This window comes from Hyperolius riggenbachi, chromosome 4, assembly GCF_040937935.1.
Source record: "Hyperolius riggenbachi isolate aHypRig1 chromosome 4, aHypRig1.pri, whole genome shotgun sequence".
NCBI lineage: Eukaryota > Metazoa > Chordata > Amphibia > Anura > Hyperoliidae > Hyperolius > Hyperolius riggenbachi.
In genome coordinates this window covers 283,305,852-283,329,125 of record NC_090649.1, presented here as the reverse complement: position 1 = coordinate 283,329,125, position 23,274 = coordinate 283,305,852, and the positions used below count along the sequence as shown (strand labels likewise).

Below are 23,274 nucleotides of genomic sequence, written 5' to 3'. Positions count from 1 at the left end.
CATGCAGATGATGGGGTTTCTTGCCCAATAGTCACAAAGCTGAGGTTTTTTTTCTAGGCCCATGTTTAACGTCAGGCCAATGAATACCTTCAGCTCAGGCACATTCGTGGGGGTCCATCTCGCAGCAAAACGAGTGGTAGGATTGTCAGAGATATACTGTGTAGCATATAGGTTAGATTGCTGCACAATATGCTGTAAAATGCTCTCATCTATAAAAAGAGCAAAAAAGTCAGCAGGCTGCAGATTTTCGGTGGGCACTAAAATACCGCTTGCTGCTGTGAAAGCAGGGATGTCTGGCAGCACCATACATGGAGGCGACCACTGGGCGTTAATCATCTCTGGTGGTAATTGGCTTACCCTTGGCCTCCTCCTGGCTGACCCCTGACCACTGCCACTAGCCTCATTGCTGGGACCTGGCTGCTGCTCACTAGCCAAACTACTGTCCCCAAGCTGTGCCTCTCCTTCTACCCTCACCCTGCGAGTTGGCGGCTCTGACTCCTCTGACTCTGAGTCACTGTCCGACAGCGACTCAAGCTCGGAGTCAGTGAAAGGTATCCACTCGCTGCCTGATGACCCCTCCTCACTCTCACTGCTTTGCTGCAAATAGGCACAGGCCTCTTCAACGGTGTAAAGCCTTTTCGCCATTGTGCCACCTGGATAGACAGACAGATGGATCGATAGATTGATTGATCGATAGATTGATTGATCGGTCGATTGATTGATTGATCGGTTGATCGATTGATTGATCGATAGATAGATAGATAGATGGATAGGGTTTTTTTTTTTTCTTTAGTTTTTTTTTTGTTTTTTTTTGTTTTTGTTTTTGTTTTTTTTAGAAAGTGTGGAGCTTAGGGAGGGACGTATACGGAGATGTATACGATAATGTATACAGAGAAGTATACAGAGAAGAGAGAGAAGAAAAAAATAGAAAGGGAAAAAATTTAGAAGTTATCTACCTGTGGGACGGTATGGGATATAAGGGATGGGGATGGTATGGGATATAAGTTTTATTAAAGTTTTAAAAATGTGTGAAAAACTTACTTTTCTTATCAAAGAATATCTCTAGCAGCTCCTGTCAGCTCATAAATCAGCTCTGAGGTGACAGATCTGCTTAGAGATACTCTTTGATATACTGTGTCAGTGTGTATATGTTTTGCAAACTTTTATGAGAATGATGACTGTTCATTGGCTGGAACAGCCATCATTCTCAGTTTCCAGACTGGGATTGGCTCAGAGGACACATGTCCTCTTCTGCCAATCCCCCCTGCTGCTGGGCCAATCATGATCGCGCACGTGCACGCCTGTGCTCGTGCACGATCACAAAAACACTGCCTGCCTGTTCCTTATTAGAATGATTGCTGTTTTTGATCAAAAACAGCGATCATTCTTGCTACACTTTGATGGATTGGCTCAGGGGACTTCAGTCCCCTGCAGCCAATCCCCGCTGCCTCCAGACTCATAGCGATCGCTCCCGATCACGTTCACGCTGCCTGTCTGTTTACTGATCAGAATGATCGCTGTTTTTGATCAAAAACAGCGATCATTCTTGCTGCACAATGATGGATTGGCTCAGGGGACTTCAGTCCCCTGCAGCCAATCCCCGCTGCCTCCAGACTCGTAGCGATCGCGCGCATGCGCGCTCCCGATCGCGTTCACACAGCCGGCAAGTGCAGGGACGTTACTGATGCGTCCCTGCGGCTAAAGCAGGGGTCACGTCAGCGCGGCTCAAATGGTTAAGAGACAATTGTGCTTGTAATATTATTATGGTAAAAAAAGGAGGGTTCTTTTTTTCCTCATACTTGTATAATGCAAACATGAAAAAATAAATCTGCTAAAACACTTTAAAGTGTGACAATGGTATAATTTACTTCTAGAGAGTAATACACTTTTGCCACTACTGGATTTGATGGCAGCTTGTACAGATGCATCTAAAGGGAAGCAGACTGCTATTGTGCCACTAGATGGTGGCTCTCAGTTACTTCATCCCTAAGACTTTGGGATTAGACTTTGGTTTCCCAGTTTTAAAGGTGCATAAATACAAACACTCGATCCATTGTGTGACAGTTTGGGACTGAGTTCCAATACATTCTGTTGCTATAGAGTGATGACACTATTACTCACACTTTTACAGGGTGAGAGCTCAGATTCATTCTCCCAGAAAAGGTATTCTGCATGATACATTCACTGATAGTGTTTTGCATTGGAGAGAACTACTGTAAAGAGCTAATGAGAAATCAAAACCTTTGGATGGTTGATCAGTTATGGGCAGAGACACACCACTGAGCACTTTTTGATCCGTTTTAGCGTTTGTTTTTTTTTAAAGCGCTCCCATTGACTTGCATTAAAATTGCTGTAAAATCAAGGAAAAATTATAGTTATCATGATTTTTAAAAACTATCTTGATTGTGCTATTTTGTCATGATTTTACTTTGATTTTAATGCAAGTCAGTGGGAGCATTTTAAAAAAATGAAAACTGATCAAAAAGTGATCAGTTTTGTGTCTTTGCCCTTAGGGGTATTACTGCAGTCCTTTATGAGCTGATATTTCCAATCTTAAATTAAAGGAAGAGTGTTGTTATTGCTGTTTACCTAAAAGCCATTGTGTGAACTTCAGTGTACAAAGGGTCAATATCAAAATGTGATGTTTTGAACCTTTTTCTTAAAGCAGGCCACACACAAACTGGTATTCCTTTTACTTTGATAGAATCTGTCAATAATCTATTACACATAATAGAAATTAATTGGTACTATTGATTGGAGCAGATGGAAATGTCTGTAGATTGGGAGCAGAGCATGAGCGGTGGTAGATAGACAGCCAATAGAATTACACTATAGCAAGCAGTGCAATGCTGCGGTTCAACTGATTTTCAATAGATTTCCTGCTTAAAGAAAACCTGAACTGAAAATTAAAAGACAAAATAAACATACACAAGTCATACTCACCTTCTGTGTAGTCTACTCCTTAATCTATTTTTCCTCTCCTGCACCCTGTTTGTCCACTCTGATCAATGGAATTCTCCGGCCTCCATTTTGAAAATGGCTATTACCCCATAACAGCTTCCTGGTTAGCACACAGTTAAACCACCCACTTTAGCCATAGGGAAACATGGACACATCACTTCTCCTCTCAGCTGTAACTGACAGCAACTGCTATATAACTGACAGCAACTGATATATTTCAGTTCTGACAAAATATTGTCAGAACTGGAAGGGATCACTGTAAGAAGAAAATGGTGAGCTTCTGAGAGGAACTGATGGCAATGTAACTATGTAATGTAGATTTGAAGTTACCTCATGTGTTTATTTTAAATAATTTTGCTCAGTACAGGTTCTCTTTAAGGCTGCTTTCACAGTGGGACGTTACAAGCGCACGTTTGAGCAGCCTGTAACGCACCCCCACAGCAATGAAAAATCAATGGGCTGTTCACAGTGCCCACGTTGCGTTACACAATAACGCTTCACGTCAAGACAACGTACTGCATGCAGTACTTTATACGCGGCTAAGCCGCGTTAGACTGCTTGCACATGCTCAGTACGGGTGTTTTTTTTATTTTAGGGGAGGAGAGAAGGCTGGGAGAGGCCGCTATGTAGCCAGGCACATGGCTACTTGGCATTCACTGCACTTGCAGTGTTTACTCTTTGGAGCGGCCGCTGATTGGCTGGCGGGACCACGTGATGCGAGAGCTCCGCTCACGTGGTCTCCGCAGCGCCTCCGACAGAGCAGGCGCACCAAGAGCTGCTTGTAATTTTTTTGTCACAGCTGATACAAATCCTAAAATAAATCTGCACTGTTTCTTCTTCCTGATTCACGGAAGCAGACATATTGTTTTCAAATGAGCTTATCTCCAATCTCTGCTGTGGCAGTCATGTGACCCAGGGCAGAGATCAAATTACAACATGTGATTAGACACAAATGAGGGAGAATTAAACAGGCTAAACTCTCTAAATACATACATACATACATCTCTATTTCAGGTTCACTTTATACATTACCTTTATCATGTCTTCGTATTTTATGAAAAGAATATTGTAGTCATTCTTATGGGTATACCATCCCAAAATGTGGTCAAACCATCTGCCAGCAAAAACTGTAAAAAATCACGTAAAAGCTGTAAGAATTATGTAAGAACTGTAAAAAGCTCATCATGTGTCTGGGGAAACGTTGCTAATTAAAAAATAGGAGGTGGTTTGAGTTGACTCTTGAAAGAAAGACATAAGCCATGAAGCTAAGCTAAGTTATGTTTTGGAGCTGCTTTTGTTGAGTCTTTGCAGAAGAAAACAATGAAATATCAAAATCAAGACATTTGGGAATGAAACATACTGCCCAGTATTCTGCATTAAAATGTTAATACAGCACACAGTGCAAAAACATTTTGTTTTGATGAGAAAAAAATACGAACATTTCCCTCTGAGACATCTGTATTGCTTGCAATGGTTCAAGGAACATCTCCAAAACTGGTTACCTATTTCCTTTACGGGCAGACAATTTATAGGTATGTATTATATGCAACTTAATATGCCTTCATTGTATTTCCAAAATCAATAGGTAGTTATCCGTTGTTGTGTTAATTCAAATACATGTTTTTACTAACAAATAATGAAATCCTGTTAAACCAGATTAAGTGGAAACCAACAGAATTAACATACAAGGCAGTTTTGTTATTCTACTCTCTGTAAAAATATTAATTAAAGGATACCACATCCGGGAAAAAATATAGCTGCAGTGTGTTGGGGGTTTTAAGTACATTTCTCTGGTCCTCCTGCCCCCCCCCCCCTCCGTCTGCCGCCATTCGTGTTATATTCATGCCGGTGTCCGGCGACTTGCTTGACCTATGAACCGGACATACTGAGCCCTGTGCGCGCAGTATGTCCTCCCCTGTTCACTTCTGGTCGGCGCATAGCTATCGGCTCAGAAGCACGCTGACTCCTCCGTCTAGTCTGGGCTGCATGTGCGCTCCATTACACCAAATGTCACCAGTACTAGCAGCACCCATTAACCCATTAGCGCCACGCATGTTACATGGGTAATGTACATGTTACTATTGTTACTAATGCGTGTTACGATGCACGTTACCTTAGCAATGCACAAATTAACCTGGTAACATGTTGTAGCAGGATGGCTAACAGAGAGCCTGGAAAAGTCCTGTCAGGAGTTTATATATCACCCAGACTTCTAACCTTTGCATACAGGGAGCTGTGATCCACTCCAGGAATCCAACGGATTCATTAATTAGTATTCAGGAGGTGGATTATGTTAAATAGCTAAGCCCTGCTCTCATTCATTGCTCTGTAACCTGGGGAGCAGACAGGTTGGTCTGGCTGGAGCTAAAAGGTTGGTTTAAAAACTGTCATTTGTTGCAGTGTGACTAACAAAGCATAAGGCTTGTTCAGTCTATAGTTAGATCTGTATATATTGTATAGTTAGAGCCGAGACACGGCTAGGGTTTTGTTTTTTGAATTTACTTTGTTTTGAAGCACCTGTTTATGCACCTGTGTATATAGCTGTAAATAAACACACCACTGTTTGAAGGCAAAGCCACTGGACTGGTCTCTATACCTGAAAAGGTTGCTCACCCCAGGAAGCTTAGCACCCGGTACATATTCCCCCTCTCACATATGGTGGAGGATGCGAGGGGCAGCTGGATAAGTGCTATTTAAAGAGCCAGTACCTGAATTGCAAAAATAATGGACGAACTGGTGAAACAGTTGGTGTTGTCTAATGCAGCCTTGCAACAAGCAAACGCTGCACAGCAGCAAGCAAATGCCCAGTATCGGGACATGATAAATGTGGTGCAGACACAAACTGCGCAGCAAATCAAGGCTGTGCAGGAGCAGACACAGGAACTGTTTTTGAAATTAGCAAGTGATGCAGAAAAGGATCGGAAAACTCTCACAGAGGTGGTGCAGGGACTTGCACAGCGGTCTCCTGATACAGCTACAGGTGGTGGTGGTAACCACTCAGCTATCCATGTGGGTCGTTTCCTGTCCAAGATGACTGCAGAGGATGATGCAGAAGTCTTTCTGGTTACCTTTGAGAGGACAGCTGAAAGGGAAAACTGGCCTCAGACTCAGTGGGCTGGACTGGTGGCCCCCTTGCTTACAGGGGAAGCGCAGAAAGCCTACTACGACTTGGAACCTGCGAATGCTGCGGATTACAAAAAGTTGAAACAGGAAATTTTAACCCGGCTGGGTGTTACTCTGGCTGTACAGGCACAGCGGGTTAGCAGCTGGTCCTACCAAGTTGGGAGACCTCCACGGTCACAAATGTTTGATCTTATCCATTTAGTTCGAAAGTGGCTGCAACCAGAGACTCTGTCTGGGCCCCAGATAGTGGAAAGAGTGGTCATGGATCGCTATTTAAGAGCTCTACCTGTTTCTCTGCAAAGATGGGTGAGCCAGGGAGATCCAACAACTGCAGATCATCTGGTGGAATTAGTTGAGAGGTACTTTGCGGCTGAGGACTTGACTTCCTCCCCTGCAAGCTCACGGACTTTCCACCCAAAGCCACGATATCCCCTGGCAACCGGTAAGACTGTTCTGGGGGAAGTGGGTGGTAAGCATGGTAAAGACTCAGGGGGAAGGAATGTTGATAATAAGCCTAGAGATTGGCGTCCCACACCTGGGAACCGCGGGCCTCTCCGAAGGCCTAACTTGGAAACTGTTAAATGTTTTCGTTGCCATGAATTTGGACATGTGGCTGCAAACTGTCCTTTAACTGATGAACCAATGCAGTGTGATTTCTCTTTCGGAGATAGGAGGCAGTCCTTGTTTGCTTCTGCTTCATGTACAGCCATGTCAGCAATCGGAAAACACATGTGTACTGTATCTGTGAATAGTAAGCATGTCACTGCTTTGCTGGACTCGGGGAGCTTGATAACATTGATCAATGCTGATGTGATTGGCCCTGAGAACGTCCAGTCTGGGAAAGTGGCTGTAGTGTGCATTCATGGGGATACCCGAGAGTATCCCATAGCAACGGTTGCATTTGGAACTGCATTGGGGACTGTGAATCATGTAGTTGGAGTAGTACCTCATTTATTACATGATGCAATTATTGGAAGGGACTTTCCAAAATTTTGGGGACTGTGGGACTGTCCAGATCTGATCCCCATTTCTGAATCAGTACCTCTGAGGTCTGCAGAACAGTTATGTAGAGACGACTCCTCCCAGGAACTTCCAGTTTTTCCTTTCTCTGTTATGGCAGGAGAACTGGAGGAGTCTGGGGAAGTCCCTACGGCCAGCGAAGATAGGCAGACCTCCTCTAACCAAGAGGTTGGTTTGGAGCTGGTTGATCTTAATGTGCATAAAGAAAACTTTGGTACAGAACAGCGAAAAGATCCTACCCTTGTCAGAGCATGGGAAAATGTTGTGATGATTGATGGTAAACCTGACCAACCAGAGGATAGGTTGTGTTTTCCTTATTTCATTAGTAATGATGACTTAATCTACAGAGTATGTAAAAAAAATGATGAAATTGTTGAACAGTTGCTGGTACCTAAATCACACAGAAAACTGGTAATGGAGCTTGCTCATGGGCACTTGTTGGGTGGTCACTTGAGTATTGAAAAAACCACTGAGAGAGTCTTGCAAAGGTTTTACTGGCCTGGGGTACAGAAAGAAATTGAAAGTTTTTGTAAATCCTGCCCTGTTTGCCAGAAGTCTGCACCTATGCCTCAATTTAGAAGTCCATTAGTGCCACTGCCAATTATTGAAGTGCCATTTGAAAGAATAGCTATGGACCTTCTTGGACCCCTTCCCAAGTCCGCAAGGGGCCATCAGCATATTCTAGTGATTCTAGACTACGCTACACGTTATCCTGAGGCCATACCCCTACGCAATACATCTGCCAAAAATATTGCTCGTGAATTGCTCCATGTGTTTAGCAGAGTTGGTGTCCCTAAGGAAATTCTAACAGATCAAGGAACCCCTTTTATGTCTCGAGTAACTAAAGAGCTGTGTAAATTGTTTAAGGTGACTCAGTTGCGAACTTCTGTGTACCATCCTCAAACTGATGGCTTGGTGGAACGGTTTAATAAAACCCTGAAAAGCATGTTAAGAAAGGTCATTGATAAGGATGGAAAAAATTGGGACTGTCTTCTTCCCTACCTGATGTTTGCTATTAGGGAAGTTCCTCAGTCTTCCACAGGTTATTCCCCTTTTGAATTATTATATGGGAGACATCCTAGGGGGCTACTGGACATAGCAAGAGAGACCTGGGAAGGGGAAAAAACACCTCACAGAAGTGTTATTGATCACATTTCTCAGATGCAAGATAGAATTGCAACAGTTATGCCCATTGTGAAAAGACATTTAGCCCAAGCCCAGGAAGCCCAAAGTAGAATTTACAATCGTAGTGCTCAAGTCCGCACTTTTTCACCTGGGGACAGAGTACTGGTGTTAGTCCCAACTGCTGAGAGCAAGTTCTTGGCTAAGTGGCAGGGGCCCTATGAAGTCATTGGAAAAGTTGGGGAGGTAAACTACAAAATTTATCAACCTGATAAAAGGAAAACTGAACAGATCTATCACATAAATGTGTTGAAACCGTGGAAATACAGGGTCTCTTTAGTAGCAGAGACCACCCTGGTGGCCTCTCAGAGGTGTACTGAAGCCCCTAAAATTCCTGAAGTGACAATTGCCAACACGTTATCTAGTTCTCAACAACAGGAGGTAAGAGAATTCCTGCAGAGAAATAGAGACGTGTTTTCAGACTTACCTGGCCAGACTACAGTAACACAACATGACATTGTTACCGAACCGGGAGTTCGTGTAAAACTTAAGCCCTATAGAATACCGGAAGCACGGAGACAAGCTGTCACAGATGAAGTAAAAAAAATGCTGGGTTTAGGGGTAATTGAGGAATCCAATAGTGACTGGTCCAGTCCCATCGTCTTAGTCCCAAAACCAGACGGTAGTTGGAGATTTTGTAACGATTTCAGGAAATTAAATTCAGTGACCAAGTTTGACACATATCCCATGCCCCGGGTGGATGAGCTCATTGACAGACTGGGATCAGCTAGATATTTGACCACCTTAGACTTGACTAAAGGTTACTGGCAGATACCCCTGACAGAAAATGCCAAGGAAAAAACAGCTTTTGTAACTCCTGAGGGGTCATTTCAATATAAAGTGATGCCATTTGGGTTACAAAATGCCCCTGCTACCTTCCAGAGAGCCATGGACAGAATTTTAAGACCCCACCAACAATATTCTGCAGCCTACCTAGATGACGTAGTTGTACATAGCACTGACTGGGAGTCCCACCTTACACGTGTTCAAGCCGTTCTTACAGCTATCTGCAAAGCAGGCCTCGCTGCCAATCCAAAAAAATGTGCCATTGGGTTGGAGGAAGCCAAATATCTTGGGTACACTATCGGTCGTGGGGTAATAAAACCACAATTAGTAAAAACTGCAGCCATACAGGAGTGGCCACGCCCTACAAACAAAAAACAGGTCAGAGCTTTTCTTGGCATTACTGGGTATTATAGACGATTTATCCCAAATTTTGCAACTCTTGCAGCACCCTTGACTGACCTTACAAAAGGAAAAGACTCAGTGATGGTAAAGTGGTCTCCTGAGGCAGAACAGTCATTTCTGGTCTTGAAGAAGGCCCTTTGTGAACAGCCAGTCTTGTACTCCCCAGACTTTTCCAAGGACTTTGTAGTTCAGACAGACGCATCGGATGTAGGTCTGGGAGCAGTATTGTCACAAGTACAGAATGGGGAAGAACACACTATTGTGTATTTAAGTAGAAAACTAAATGAACATGAGAGAAAATATGCAGTGATAGAAAAGGAATGTCTGGCTATAAAGTGGGCCCTAGAGGCATTGAGATATTACTTGTTGGGTCGTCACTTTGATTTAATAACTGATCATGCTCCTCTCAAATGGATGGCACAGAAGAAAGAGACAAATAGAAGGGTAAATCGCTGGTTTCTTACTTTGCAAGATTATAGTTTTACTATAAAACATAGACCAGGAGCAAAGATGGGAAATGCAGACGCCCTATCCCGAGTACACTCATGTTTTTCTGTGGGTGTTCCAACCTTGGGGTTGAAACAAGGGGGGAGGGTATGTAGCAGGATGGCTAACAGAGAGCCTGGAAAAGTCCTGTCAGGAGTTTATATATCACCCAGACTTCTAACCTTTGCATACAGGGAGCTGTGATCCACTCCAGGAATCCAACGGATTCATTAATTAGTATTCAGGAGGTGGATTATGTTAAATAGCTAAGCCCTGCTCTCATTCATTGCTCTGTAACCTGGGGAGCAGACAGGTTGGTCTGGCTGGAGCTAAAAGGTTGGTTTAAAAACTGTCATTTGTTGCAGTGTGACTAACAAAGCATAAGGCTTGTTCAGTCTATAGTTAGATCTGTATATATTGTATAGTTAGAGCCGAGACACGGCTAGGGTTTTGTTTTTTGAATTTACTTTGTTTTGAAGCACCTGTTTATGCACCTGTGTATATAGCTGTAAATAAACACACCACTGTTTGAAGGCAAAGCCACTGGACTGGTCTCTATACCTGAAAAGGTTGCTCACCCCAGGGAGCTTAGCACCCGGTACATATTCCCCCTCTCACAATGTGTAGAGCTAATGGGTTTATGGGAGGTGCTTCCCCGCGTTAGCACTGGTAAAATTGGCATGCACTGCCTGAACACGGCAATCTTAACAATGCATGGTGTATCAGGGCCAATGTTTCTTCCAATACTGAGTATTTATTTAACAAGGACAAATAATAGGCATCACCCTAAAATATGTAGTTACCATCTCCATCCAAAAATTTCTCATAGAAGTGGTCAAAATCTGGTGACTTCTCAGCATAAACAGCCATGGCTTCAAAATGGTATAAAGACTTCATAATATCTTTAGGGTTCCTCATAATATAAATAACCTGAAGCGAAAGATAGAGACTGTATGTACAGTATATCAAAATGTTAAATAGCAAGAAAACATTTTACAGATTTAAACACTGTGTACTTTTTATTACTTTTTATTACTTTATATTGTTCTTACACATCGCTCTGCTTTCCTTCTCTAAACTGTATCTTAGTAAGCAACAATATATTCATTTTCAGCAAGTGAAAAAATGAAGCAGTCGGTAGCTATTCTCCTTCCCGTCCTCCGAGGCTCTGAATCATTCTGGTGATATCGCCGTCATTGATCTCACTACAGAGTTTCAGTGCCAATCGGAGGACAGCGGTAAAATTGCAGTGCTGGAGCCCAGGGAGGTAAGTGAGAGCTGGTGTTGCTGCAAGCATTGTGGCAGCATGATTGTTTTTCCTGATTTTGGTGTCTGAAACGTTTTTAAAAGACCCTAAAAGCCAGAAATAATCATACCGCCCGGGGGGTCAAGATACATGGAGGGATTCACAATGCTTCTGGTTGCAAAAGCTGCAGCTTAGAACATGACTGCAAGATCTGCAACTTAGAGCAAGGTATTTTTATGCATAAAGGTAACAGTGTTTGGAGGAACTGAGTGTAGTCAGTAGTGTGAAATGAAAGGACTAATCAAGGAGAATACATATGAAGTAATAGCCTTCAGATTTAGCTGTTAGGATTTCATTGGCTCCATTAGTATAGGCCATTTCTGAGAAATGTTTGGAGATCAGACTGCAGGTAGACGGGGGATGACAAGTAGGTTTGGAAAGGCCCAAATTCCAATTTCGTCCATGTGCGGTGTACTGCAGGCAAATAAATTTAATGTTCCAATTTTCTTGTTCTGAAAGCATTTTCTATTGAAGCCAATGGTGCCAGTTTAAACCACCATACATGCTATCGTCACCAAATTTGCCACTTATATTAGGAAGATCAGTAGAAAATTGTGAAAAGACCAAAGTGTTTTTGAGAAAATTGATTTTAAAGTTTCATAGGAAAAATGTTTTTTTTTTTTTTTTTAAACTGGGTAAAATTTACTGTGGTACACTGTTCTGCATTTGAAGCTCTGCATACACATTGTATACATTTCAAAAAAACAGACAGCGTGGGGTCCCCCATCTACAACTTTTTTAACCCCTTGTCACTCATACAGGCTGGAATAGTCAGAATGCAGAGGCCAGACCCCGTGGGGCTCTGCTCCCCTGAGCTATACCAGCCCACATGGTCCATTGTATGGGATGCTCTGGAAGAGAGCCTCCCCCTCTCCCCCAGAGCCCCTGTCCAATCAATAGACAAGGGGCTCTTTTACACCTCCGGTGCACAGGAGGAGGTGGGGGCCATCAACACCCTGGATGGGGTTCATGGTGGTTAAAAAGCAGACCCCCAGATGTCTGCCCCCTCCCCAGGTGAAATGAGTATAGGGTTACTGATCCATGTAAAAAAAAGCTCGTTCGTACTCTACAGTGGCCTCCGGGGACTGTGGATTCTCCAGCCGCTATCCTGTTGAAATCACTGTTTCCTGAAAATTTCCATTTCGGAAGCCAATTTTCACGTTCCCAGCCTTGGTCTGCAATACAGATGCAGAGGCTGTATACAGCCATTCAGCACCAGGAGTTTGTCCGGATCGGTGGTTACGTGGGAGCTTCTTAGAGGATACTGGTGTTGGATCACGTCTGAGGATGCGTGACATTATCCAAAGTTAAGTATTAATGGTTAATGTAGAACAATAAAGGACTTTATTCATTGTCCTGTTTTCATTTTTTTTAACTCTTTGTGGAAATGGGTAAGGGGTATGTCAGCACCCCTATACTCTTTCACATGGGGAGGGGGCAGGCCTGGTCTCCTTGTTCAAGCGGACCCCTGATGCTACCATGAACCCCCTCCCCCGGGCATCGACTGCCCTCATTTCCTCTTGGGCACTGAAGGTGAGGAAGGGCCCCTTGTCCATGAATTGGACAAGGACTCTGGGGGAGAGGGGGAGGCTTGACCGCCATTCTCTTCCAGAGCCACCCATACCATGGACCATGCAGGCAGGTATAGTTCAGGGTACGGAGCCCCACAGGGTCTGGCCTCCATGTTCTGACTATCACAGCCTGCATGGGTGACAAGAGGTTAAAGAAGCTTGGGAAAGGGCCCCACGCTGTCCGTTTTCATGAAACGTATACAATGTGGATACTCAGAATGCAGTACAGTGTACTACAGCAAAGTGTAGTTTTACCCAGTTTTAAACAATTTTTCCCATGAAACATTAAAATCGTTTTTCTCAAAAACAACAGTCTTTTTAAAAAATGTTTACCATGTTTGTACTTTTCTCCCTAACATACATTGACTTCAATAGAAAAATTGAATATGGTACTCAGAACAGAGCAATTTCCAATTTTCGTATTTGTACACACAACTGCTGAATTCCGATGTGAAAATTGGAACTTGGAAATGTTTCGATATTCAGAGGTCAACACTAATGATAAGGTCTTTTGCCATGTGATTCCTGGGTGTTTGGCATTCTGTATTCATTTTTCGGATCTATGGCTATCGCATTTTCCTACACGTGGATTTTACGCATTCATACGCTATTTTTCGGAGATGGCGAAATACATTAGAATCAATGTAATCATATGCACAATACCTTGCATGGTAGTGCGGGTTTTCCATGTGTGGCATAAAGCACATGATTCATATTAGTGTGCTCTCTGCCTTAATTAAACAAGGATTTAAAAAAAGCAACCAGCTAAATCCACATGGCATTTCAGTACTTTATTTTTCTCAGTACTCTATGTAAAGGGGTAAAGTGAAACATGGCAGTAGCTGAACTGGGCTATGGGATCCAGGGAGTGTTGATGTTATAATACCCTTTTTTTTGAGGGAAGATGGGAAAATGCCAGTAGAAAGAGTGTTCTGATCTACAGTACATTTGCTAAGCTTACATTGCATTGTAGTTACCAAGCTGAGAAAACGCTACTTACTTTTGCTTTTTTATTTTTCAGTCCTTGAGGAACAAATTGATATGAAAGATGGGATGCAAAGAGACGAGGTGAGGGCCGACTGCTGTGACCCAATTCATTGTAGAGAGTCGGAAACTCAAGCCATGGAACTCTGACAGAAGTTTCAATACTTTCAGTACCATCCCTATGTCCATCGCTGCAGATCAAGCTTAATATTTGCTGAGTCCAAATGGTTCCTTTTCAATGTGAAGAATTTAAAAGTAAAATATATGAATAAAAAAATAATAATATACATATTCCATTTGTTTTAGCACTGGTACTAAAAACAATTAAACATTGTTTAAAGGTTTTTTTTTTTTAAGTAAGACATTTTTACAAAGTATAATTCCACCTGAAGGTCTCCCTGACACGTTTTGTAAGTACTACTAATAGGCAGAAAAGCCTCCTAGCATGCAAACCACCACTCACCCACAAAATATATTTATTTAGTTAATTAAAGAATCTAGCTGCTGGTAATTAACTGCAGTTTATTTCATTTTTTGGTGGAAACTTGTATGTTTGGCAAAGTTTTCTAGTAAATACAAGAAAGACCTAGATAAGTTAATTCGGGCGCCCGAATCCGGGATACTCTACTCACAGGCACAATACACGACCTGATGAAGCGGTGTGTGTACCGCGAAACGCGTTGTCATTTAAAGTGCCCCATTAAAGAATTTTGTTCTATTTACTGAGAGTGACTACTCATTAAGGTAGGATCATTCCTTATTATCCTACGTTGAATTGGCATAAAGTATTCATTTGTTAATGTAAAAGTAGATATATATCCTGATTGGTATACAGATCACTTGACTAGTACCCCTTAGGGCGCCTCCTATCGTCTTGCTTTGGATTACTCTCCCCTGAGCTCAGGAGATACCACCACCTAGGCAGGTGGCGGACTTTTGTAAGGAGCTGCGACCACGAAAACGGCATCACAAGGCCGAGTGGGGATGGTACTTCCCCACATGCGATTTGGATTGGTTGCCTCAGGTGCAACCCGGCTTTGTTAGTATAAACAATCATCCTTTACACCAACCATATCACACGTGAGATAATACACGAGATTGGGCTCCCGTTGTCTTCCCGTCCTCCTTTTTTATTTTTCCAGTATATATGCAGTCACAGCAGTGGCGGACACAGCCAGCAGTGGGCCCCTGTGCAAAATTGTAATTGTGGGCCCCCTACGCCGCGGCAAAATATGGGCGGCAAAAAATAGTGGACAGAGCCGCGGCAAAAAAAATGGGCGTGGCAATGACCAGATGAGAGCGGAGCTAACTGTAACTTAAAGCGAACCCGGGCTGAGGGTTTATTTCCTTTTAAACAATACTAGTTGCCTGGCGGCCCTGCTGATCTATTTGGCTGCAGTAATAAACTGAATTACACCAGCAACAAGCATGCAGCTAATCTTCTCAGTTCTGACAATATTGTCAGAAACCCCTGACCTGCTGCATGCTTGTTCAGGGTCTATGGTTGAAAGAATAAGAGGCAGAGGACCAGCACGGCAGCCAGGCAACTGGTATTGCTTAAAAGGAGAGAAATATGGCAGCCTCAATATTATTCTCACCTCAGGTTCCCTTGAAAAGTGCAACACAAAGACAGTGGGCCCAAGTTTTGGTGACCCTTTCCCCAGAAAATTCACATAATTGTGCAGGTTTTCTCAAGAAAATACACATCATGTCGGCAGATATGCCCAGAAAATACGTGCAATCATGTCGGCAGATATGCCCAGAAAATATGTGCAATCAAGTCGGCAGATATGCCCAGAAAATACGTGCAATCATGTAGGCAGATATGTCCAGAAACTACGTGCAATCATGTCGGCAGATATGCCCAGAAAATACGTGCAATCAAGTCGGCAGATATGCCCAGAAAATACGTGCAATCAAGTCGGCAGATATGCCCAGAAAATACGTGCAATCAAGTCGGCAGATATGCCCAGAAAATATGTGCAATCAAGTCGGCAGATATGCCCAGAAAATACGTGCAATCAAGTCGGCAGATATGCCCAGAAAATACGTGCAAACAAGTCGGCAGATATGCCCAGAAAATACGTGCAAACAAGTCGGCAGATATGCCCAGAAAATACGTGCAATCAAGTCGGCAGATATGCCCAGAAAATACGTGCAAACAAGTCGGCAGATATGCCCAGAAAAGACATGCAAACAAGTCGGCAGATATGCCCAGAAAATACGTGCAATCATGTCGGCAGATATGCCCAGAAAATACATGCAATCATGTCGGCAGATTTGCGCAGAAAATACATGCAATCATGTGGCAGACCTGCCCAGAACATACACCTGCTAATATAAATAAAAAAACAAAAACATTTACTCACCTGCAGCAGCAGACCTCCTGTCCCAGCCTCCATCCGGCGCGCAGCTCCCATGGGTGGTTGGGTGGATAGGTAGCCTGGTGGGTGGGTGAGTGGGTGGGTGGGTTGGTAGCCTGGTGGGTGGGTGGGTTGGTAGCCTGGTGGGTAGGTAGCCTGGTGGGTGGGTAACTAGCCCGGTAGGTAGGTAGGTAGCCTGGTGGGTGGGTGGGTAGGTAGCTAGCCTGGTGGGTGGGTTGGTAACTAGCCCGGTAGGTAGCCGGGTGGGTGGTTAGGTAGGTAGCGTGGTGGGTGGGTAGGTAGCCTGGTGGGTGGGTTGGTAACTAGCCCGGTAGGTAGCCGGGTGGGTGGTTAGGTAGGTAGCCGGGTGGGTGGTTAGGTAGGTAGCCGGGTGGGTGGTTAGGTAGGTAGCCGGGTGGGTAGATAGGTAGGAAGCCTGGTGGGTGGGTAGCCTGGTGGGTGGGTGGGTAGGTAGGTAGCCGGGTGGGTGGGTAGGTAGCCTGGTGGGTGGGTTGGTAACTAGCCCGGTAGGTAGCCAGGTGGGTCGTTAGGTAGGTAGCCGGGTGGGTAGGTAGGTAGGTAGCCGGGTGGGTAGGTAGGTAGGAAGCCTGGTGGGTGGGTAGGTAGCCGGGTGGGTAGGTAGGAAGCCTGGTGGGTGGGTGGGTGGGTAGGTAGCCGGGTGGGTAGGTGGTTAGGTAGCCGGGTGGGTAGGAAGGTAGGTAGGTAGCCGGGTGGGTAGGTAGCCGGGTGGGTAGGTGGGTAGGTAGCCGGGTGGGTGGTTAGGTAGTCGGGTGGGTGGTTAGGTAGGAAGCCTGGTGGGTGGGTAGGTAGCCGGGTGGGTAGGTAGGTAGGAAGCCTGGTGGGTGGGTAGGTAGCCGGGTGGGTAGGTAGGAAGCCTGGTGGGTGGGTGGGTAGGTAGCCGGGTGGGTAGGTGGTTAGGTAGCCGGGTGGGTAGGTAGGTAGGTAGCCGGGTGGGTAGGTAGCCGGGTGGGTAGGTAGCCGGGTGGGTGGTTAGGTAGTTGGGTGGGTGGTTAGGTAGGAAGCCTGGTGGGTGGGTAGGTAGCCGGGTGGGTAGGTAGGTAGGAAGCCTGGTGGGTGGTTAGGTAGTCGGGTGGGTAGGTAGGAAGCCTGGTGGGTGGGTAGGTGGTTAGGTAGCCGGGTGGGTAGCTATCCGGGTGGGGGGCCCGACTCCTATCCTCCCTCCCTCCCTCCCTTCCTCACCTCGGGGGGCCCCCTCCCGATATGCGCGGCGGGAGAGCGAGCGGCAAATGCAGGAAGTCTTCAGGGCTCTCCAGGCAGACGCTAGAGGCCCAGCCGCTTATTCTCCAATATGTCTCCAACTGGAGACATATCGGAGACCAAGCGGCTGAGCCCTCTAGCGGATGCCTGGAGAGCCCTGAAGACTTCCTGCATTTGCCGCTCGCTCGCTCGCTCTCCCGCCGCGCATATCGGGAGGGGGGCCCCCCGAGGTGAGGGAGGGAGGGAGGATAGGAGTCGGGGCCCCCCGGGGGGAGAAAATTATAAAAAAAAAAATATAAAAAAAAAAATACTTAATGGGCCCCTGAAGAAAACGGAACTTCAGGGGCCCTCGTGCGGCGGCACGGCCTGCATGGCCGTATGTACGCCACTCTTAAAAAGTACAAACAGGTAGTGGTGCTCATCTGAGCTAGGATATCCGACATACTCGGATATCCTAGCTCTTTTTTCACTATTCGAGCTTGAATACCGAGCTCGAATAGTATTAGCTATCCGGGCTGTGCTATCCGAGCGCACTCGGATAGCAAGCAGCTATCCGGAGATATCCTAGCTATCCGAGCTCGGATAGCGTCACAAGCTCGGATAGCGTCACGACAGACGTCACCTCGAGTCCTCACAAGCGAATCAGAGGGCTCCCAGCCCTCTGACTGCAGCCAATCACAGAGGGGGAGCCTGGCCAAGCCCCCCTCTATAAATAGCGGACGCCATCTTGCCTCACTCGTCCTGCTTGCGACTTACTGACTGATAGTACTGAGAGACTGCTCCAGTGCTTTTTGTCTGTGTGCAAGTGCATTTCTATTGTTCTAAACCTAGCGTTTTTACACTCCAACACTTGATATTGAACTGTATTGCTTTGTATTGTAGATAGATTGTATTTTAGGCAGTTTAGTTTGTGTTATTACTAGGGACTAGGGAGGGAGACAGTCTGTCACTGGTGCTGCAGCAGGCCTGCAGCCAGCAGCTAGGCCCTGTGCCTAGGAAAGGCAGCCTGCCCTGCTCTGTGCTCTAATCTCTAGTTACCTTACCTGTGCTATCACCTGTCCTACTCTACTGTACTACTACTACTTCTATGTTAGATAGATTTGTACTATTTTGTATTTAGCAAGGCCCAGCTTTACTGCTATACCTGTCCTGCTGTATCTGCTCTCTGCAATCTAGTCACGCCTTTTCTATTATTTAGCTAGATTCTTCTATTGTTTAGTTAGTACTGTAGTGTACTCTAGTCTGTGTATAGGGACCGTCCGTCACCGCGTTACCTAGGGTCTTTGTGTGCGCAGTGCACATCTGCGCTGTCCGCACCCTCTTGTTAGTGCTACACCCATCCTATTGTTTATATATAACTTCTATTGTGTATTCGCTGAATTATACTGTAGTCTGTGTATAGGGACACCATCAGTCAGCATCAGCTAGGGTCTTTGTGTGCGCAGTGCACATCTGCGCTGTCCGCACCCTCTAGTTAGTGCTACACCCATCCTATTTTTTTATATTACTTCTATTGTGTATTTGCTGACTTGTACTGTAGTCTGTGTATAGGGACACCATCAGTCAGCGTCAGCTAGGGTCTTTGTGTGCGCACTGCGCACTCTCTCGTTAGCGCTACACCGATCTCTGCTGTAGAGTACACCTGTCCGTCACCTCACACACCCACCACCACCAGTCCCACCCCATTAAAGTACCCCACTTGTCCCACCCGCCTTTACATACATACGTTTTTTTTTTCATTTGTATAATCTTAAAAATATGCGATGTCTGGCACTGGCAGCCGCGGTTTGGGCAGGGGCAGCAAGGGCAACAAGGGCATCGCCAAGAGAGGAGGTCGTGGGCGCCACCACCACCATGCGCAGTTCTGCGTCTGCACCAGTGGCTATTCCGCCATTAGCCACTGGCCATGGACGCCTTGGCCGCCCAACAGCTGGGAGTCACGCTGCAGAGACACAGCAGCAGCAGAATGTGGCGCAGATGTTCCTCCACCGCCAGGTCGTCCTATTGAGGAGAAGGATGCAGACGCTGTGGTGGAACTGATGGTGGATGAGCAGGCCACCATTAGCTCTGGAACCGAGTCCTCCACCCCCGCCACCACTCCTGTTCGCAAGAGCAGCAGCAGCCGACCAGCACTGCCTGGGGAGGAGGAGGAGTGCAGTTCTCCAGCCCCAGTGGGCGACACCAGCACCCTGTCACTCAGCACCTTCTTATCCCCAAGCACAGCGGGGTTATGGAGTGCTGTTGCGGCAGAATTGGAGGAGGAAGGAATGCTGATGGGCACTTTGGGGGATGATGCTTTGGACAGTCAGACAGTGGTGACTGTCCATCCGCCCATGCAGAAGGGGAGTTTGGGGGAACCCAGAAGGACATGTTTGCGGAGGGGGAGGATGATGATGACACTGTGAAGGACAAAGACTGGTTGCCAGGTCCTGGGAGTGGGGATGTCATCAGCTCTGAGTTCGTGAAGTTGAAGGAAGCTGGCACTGGCAGACCCGCCACCACTGCAAAGCCGTCGGCAGCAGCCACCCGCCCTCCTCCACCTCCTCCAGCAGCACCAGCAGGAGTGCGTCAGCAACGCACTGCTCCTCCTCCCTCTGCAACTCCTGCCTCCGACACTGAGGCCTGTTCTGGCAGCCTGTTCTCAGTGGCCTCCTCTGCTCCCTCCACTGATTCCCGTGGCAGCAAAAGGCGTCGCCAGACCCTGCTCAGTGACACCTTTCAGGGGGTGGTCAGGGTTCTGCCTCCCAGCAGCTGTCGCGTGCGTCAGCTGAACGGCTTGCTGGCACGGGCCATGTGCTCCCAACTCCTGCCTTATTCCCTTGTGCAGGAGGGGAGCGACATGCGTGCGCTCCTGATGTGTGCAGCCCCCGATTGGCCAATCCCCAGCCGACATTTTTTCTCACGCACGGCCATCCCTGCACTTCACCACTCTGTGATGGCCAATGTCGGGAGAGGGCTGGATCATGCGGTGGGTCAACGGGTCCACGTCACCATGGACTCGTGGAGCAGCCGGTTTGGGACAGGCCGCTATCTGTCCTTCACCGCGCATTGGGTCAACTTGGTGGAAGGGGGTGAGGAGGGGGAAGCAGCATCGGGCACTGTCAGAGCAGCAGCACCAACAACGCAGTGGGTGGTGCCACCATGCAGGGTCAGCGGAACAGCAGCAGGTTCCTCTGATCTGCTTCCATCCTCCGGCACACCAGCCCAAACCCCCCGCCTCAGCAGCAGCGTGAAGACCCGCCACTGCCAAGCGCTGCTGGAATTGGTCAGCCTGGGGAAGACCGAACTGACGGCGAACCACGTCCTGGTCAAACTCCGAGAGCAGAAGAGGAATTGGCTGACCCCCAGAGGCCTCAAAGTCGGAGAGGTGGTGTCCGACAATGGGGCAAACCTGGTTGCTGCCATCAGCAGGGGAGACATGACCCACATCCCCTGCCTGGCGCACGTCCTGAACCTGGTAGTCCAAAAGTTCCTGCGGACCTACCAGGGGATGGACCGATTCCTTGAGGCGGCAAGGAAGGTTGTGCGTCATTTCCGGCACTCGCCTGCAGCCGTGGCGAGCTTGGAAGAGGTGCAGAAGGAGCTGCACCTGCCACAGCACCGGCTCATGCTCGATGTTCCAACTCGCTGGAACTCCACCCTGGCGATGTTGGAGCGTCTGGTTGAACAGAGGCAGGCTGTCAGCCAGTACGTTGCACGAGCAACAGTTGCCTCCCTCACTGCAACTGGGCGTGCCGCCACCAACCTCCCGTCCATCATCTCCATGGAGGACTGGGGGCACATGCAGCAGGTGTGCTCAGTCCTGGCACCCTTCCTGCAGGCCACCAACATGGTTAGCAGGGACCATGCAATGGTGTTCGAGTGGGTCCCCTTGGTGTGTGTGCTGGACAGGGCCCTGTATGCACTGGTGGAAGAAGGAGCAGCAGCCTTGGACTAGCAGGAGCTGCAGGCAGCTTCACAGGCCACCTCTGAGGAGGAGGGCTTGGAGTTGGTGGAGGTCCCTGACCTTGCTTCTGATGAGGGGGAGCAGCAGAGCACAGCTGGACTGGTGCGGGGGTGGAGAGAGGATGAGGTGGAGGGGGCAGAGGAAGAGAAGGACAGCACTGTCGGCTCTGGGGCTGCCGATGATGTGCCAGCAGACGTGGCCAGACTCTTCCCAATGGCAGCGCACATGCTGAGGAGCCTGCGCAAGGACCCAAAAGTCATCCAGATGAAGAAGAGGGAGGACATCTGGATCTGCATGATGCTGGGCCCACGTCTGAAGGGGAAGCTCAGCCAGTTCCTGCCTGCAGAAGGAGACCGTGCGCAACAAATGAGGGATTTGCAGCTGTCCCTTGTTGAGCGCTTGGAGAAAGCCTTCCCTCAAACATCCACCCCCACTGTCCAGGCAGCACAGAGGCAGCAGCAGGTGCCTGCATCCACCAGCAACAAGCGCACACGCACCACACAGACCTGCTGTCTCTGACCAACGAGCTCTACATGAGTGTAGAGCTTCCAGGGACTAGAGAGGAGGTGCCTGCAGCAGCATCCTTCTCCAGTCACAGACAGCGCTTGACCCGCATGGTGGCTGACTACATGGGGTCCTTCAGCGAGCTTGACAGCGTGGCCCCTGTTGATCCCATGGAGTATTGGGTCAAGCACCTGCCGATCTGGAGCGAGCTTGTGCAGTACGCCCTGGAAGTGCTCCCCTGCCCCCCTTCCAGCGTACTGTCAGAGCGTTGCTTCAGTGCAGCCGGTGGAGTCGTCACTGAGAAGCGATCTCGTCTGTCTCACAAGTCTGTGGACAGACTGACGTTTCTCAAAATGAACGAGGCTTGGGTGGAAGGCGAATTCCTGGCCCCTGTTGTCGGCGAGAGGGGGACATGAAGTAGCGCACACACACATTACACCTGCTGCTGCTGCTGCTGTATTTCTTCCTGCTGTCTGTGTGTCTCCACTGCCAGGGAACACATTACAAGGTGCTGCTGCCCATGCGCCACCAGCTATTACGCTCAACAATAGCTGCATTAATTTGAAAAAATAATAAATCATTTTAGAGGTGTCCGGGTTGAAAACTGTGCTGTCCCAATTGTGTATTGGACACAATGTGGGCTTCACGACCGCTGTCTGGAACCTCATGCTGTGTATTTACGGCCCTGGAACCACCGCTAGGACCCAGGGCCTACTATGTCTCGCTGCCTGCCCTCCTGCCTGCTGCCAAATGCCAGTCTGCCACACACTTATCCTCCTCACGCTGCCTGCTGTTATATTTCCTCCTGCTGTCTGTGTCTCCTCTCCAATGCCAGGGAACACATTACAAGGTGCTGCTGCCCATGCGCCACCAGCTATTACGCTCAACAATAGCTGCATTAATTTGAAAAAAAAATAAATTGTAATTAATTTAGAGGTGTCCGGGTTGAACACTGTGCTGTCCCAATTGTGTATTGGACACAATGTGGGCTTCACGACCGCTGTCTGGAACCTCATGCTGTGTATTTACGGCCCTGGAACCACCGCTAGGACCCAGGGCCTACTATGTCTCGCTGCCTGCCCTCCTGCCTGCTGCCAAATGCCAGTCTGCCACACACTTATCCTCCTCACGCTGCCTGCTGTTATATTTCCTCCTGCTGTCTGTGTCTCCTCTCCACTGCCAGGGAACACATTACAAGGTGCTGCTGCCCATGCGCCACCAGCTATTATGCTCAACAATAGCTGCCTCCTGCCTGCATCAATTTGGAAAAAAAAATGTACTTAATTAAGAGGTGTCCAAGACACATAATATAATGATAGAGAAGAAAATGATATTGAAGAAGAAGATATAGAAGAAGAAGATATAGAAGAAGAAGAAGAAGAAGAAGAAGAAGAAGAAGAA

The 23,274-nt window shown here is 47.2% G+C and overlaps 1 protein-coding gene across 1 annotated transcript in view; it reads right to left on the bottom strand.

Moving 5' to 3' along the window:
- LOC137570745 (amine sulfotransferase-like) overlaps positions 1-23,274 on the bottom strand; it is a 43,257-nt gene that overhangs the window by 5,269 nt on the left and 14,714 nt on the right. Inside the window, exons 3-5 of the mRNA XM_068279468.1 lie at positions 13,838-14,052; positions 10,764-10,890; positions 3,994-4,088 (exon numbers count right to left, since the gene is read on the bottom strand). Coding sequence (XP_068135569.1) covers positions 3,994-4,088; positions 10,764-10,890; positions 13,838-14,052 — 437 coding nt within the window. The remainder of the gene's footprint in view (positions 1-3,993; positions 4,089-10,763; positions 10,891-13,837; positions 14,053-23,274) is intronic.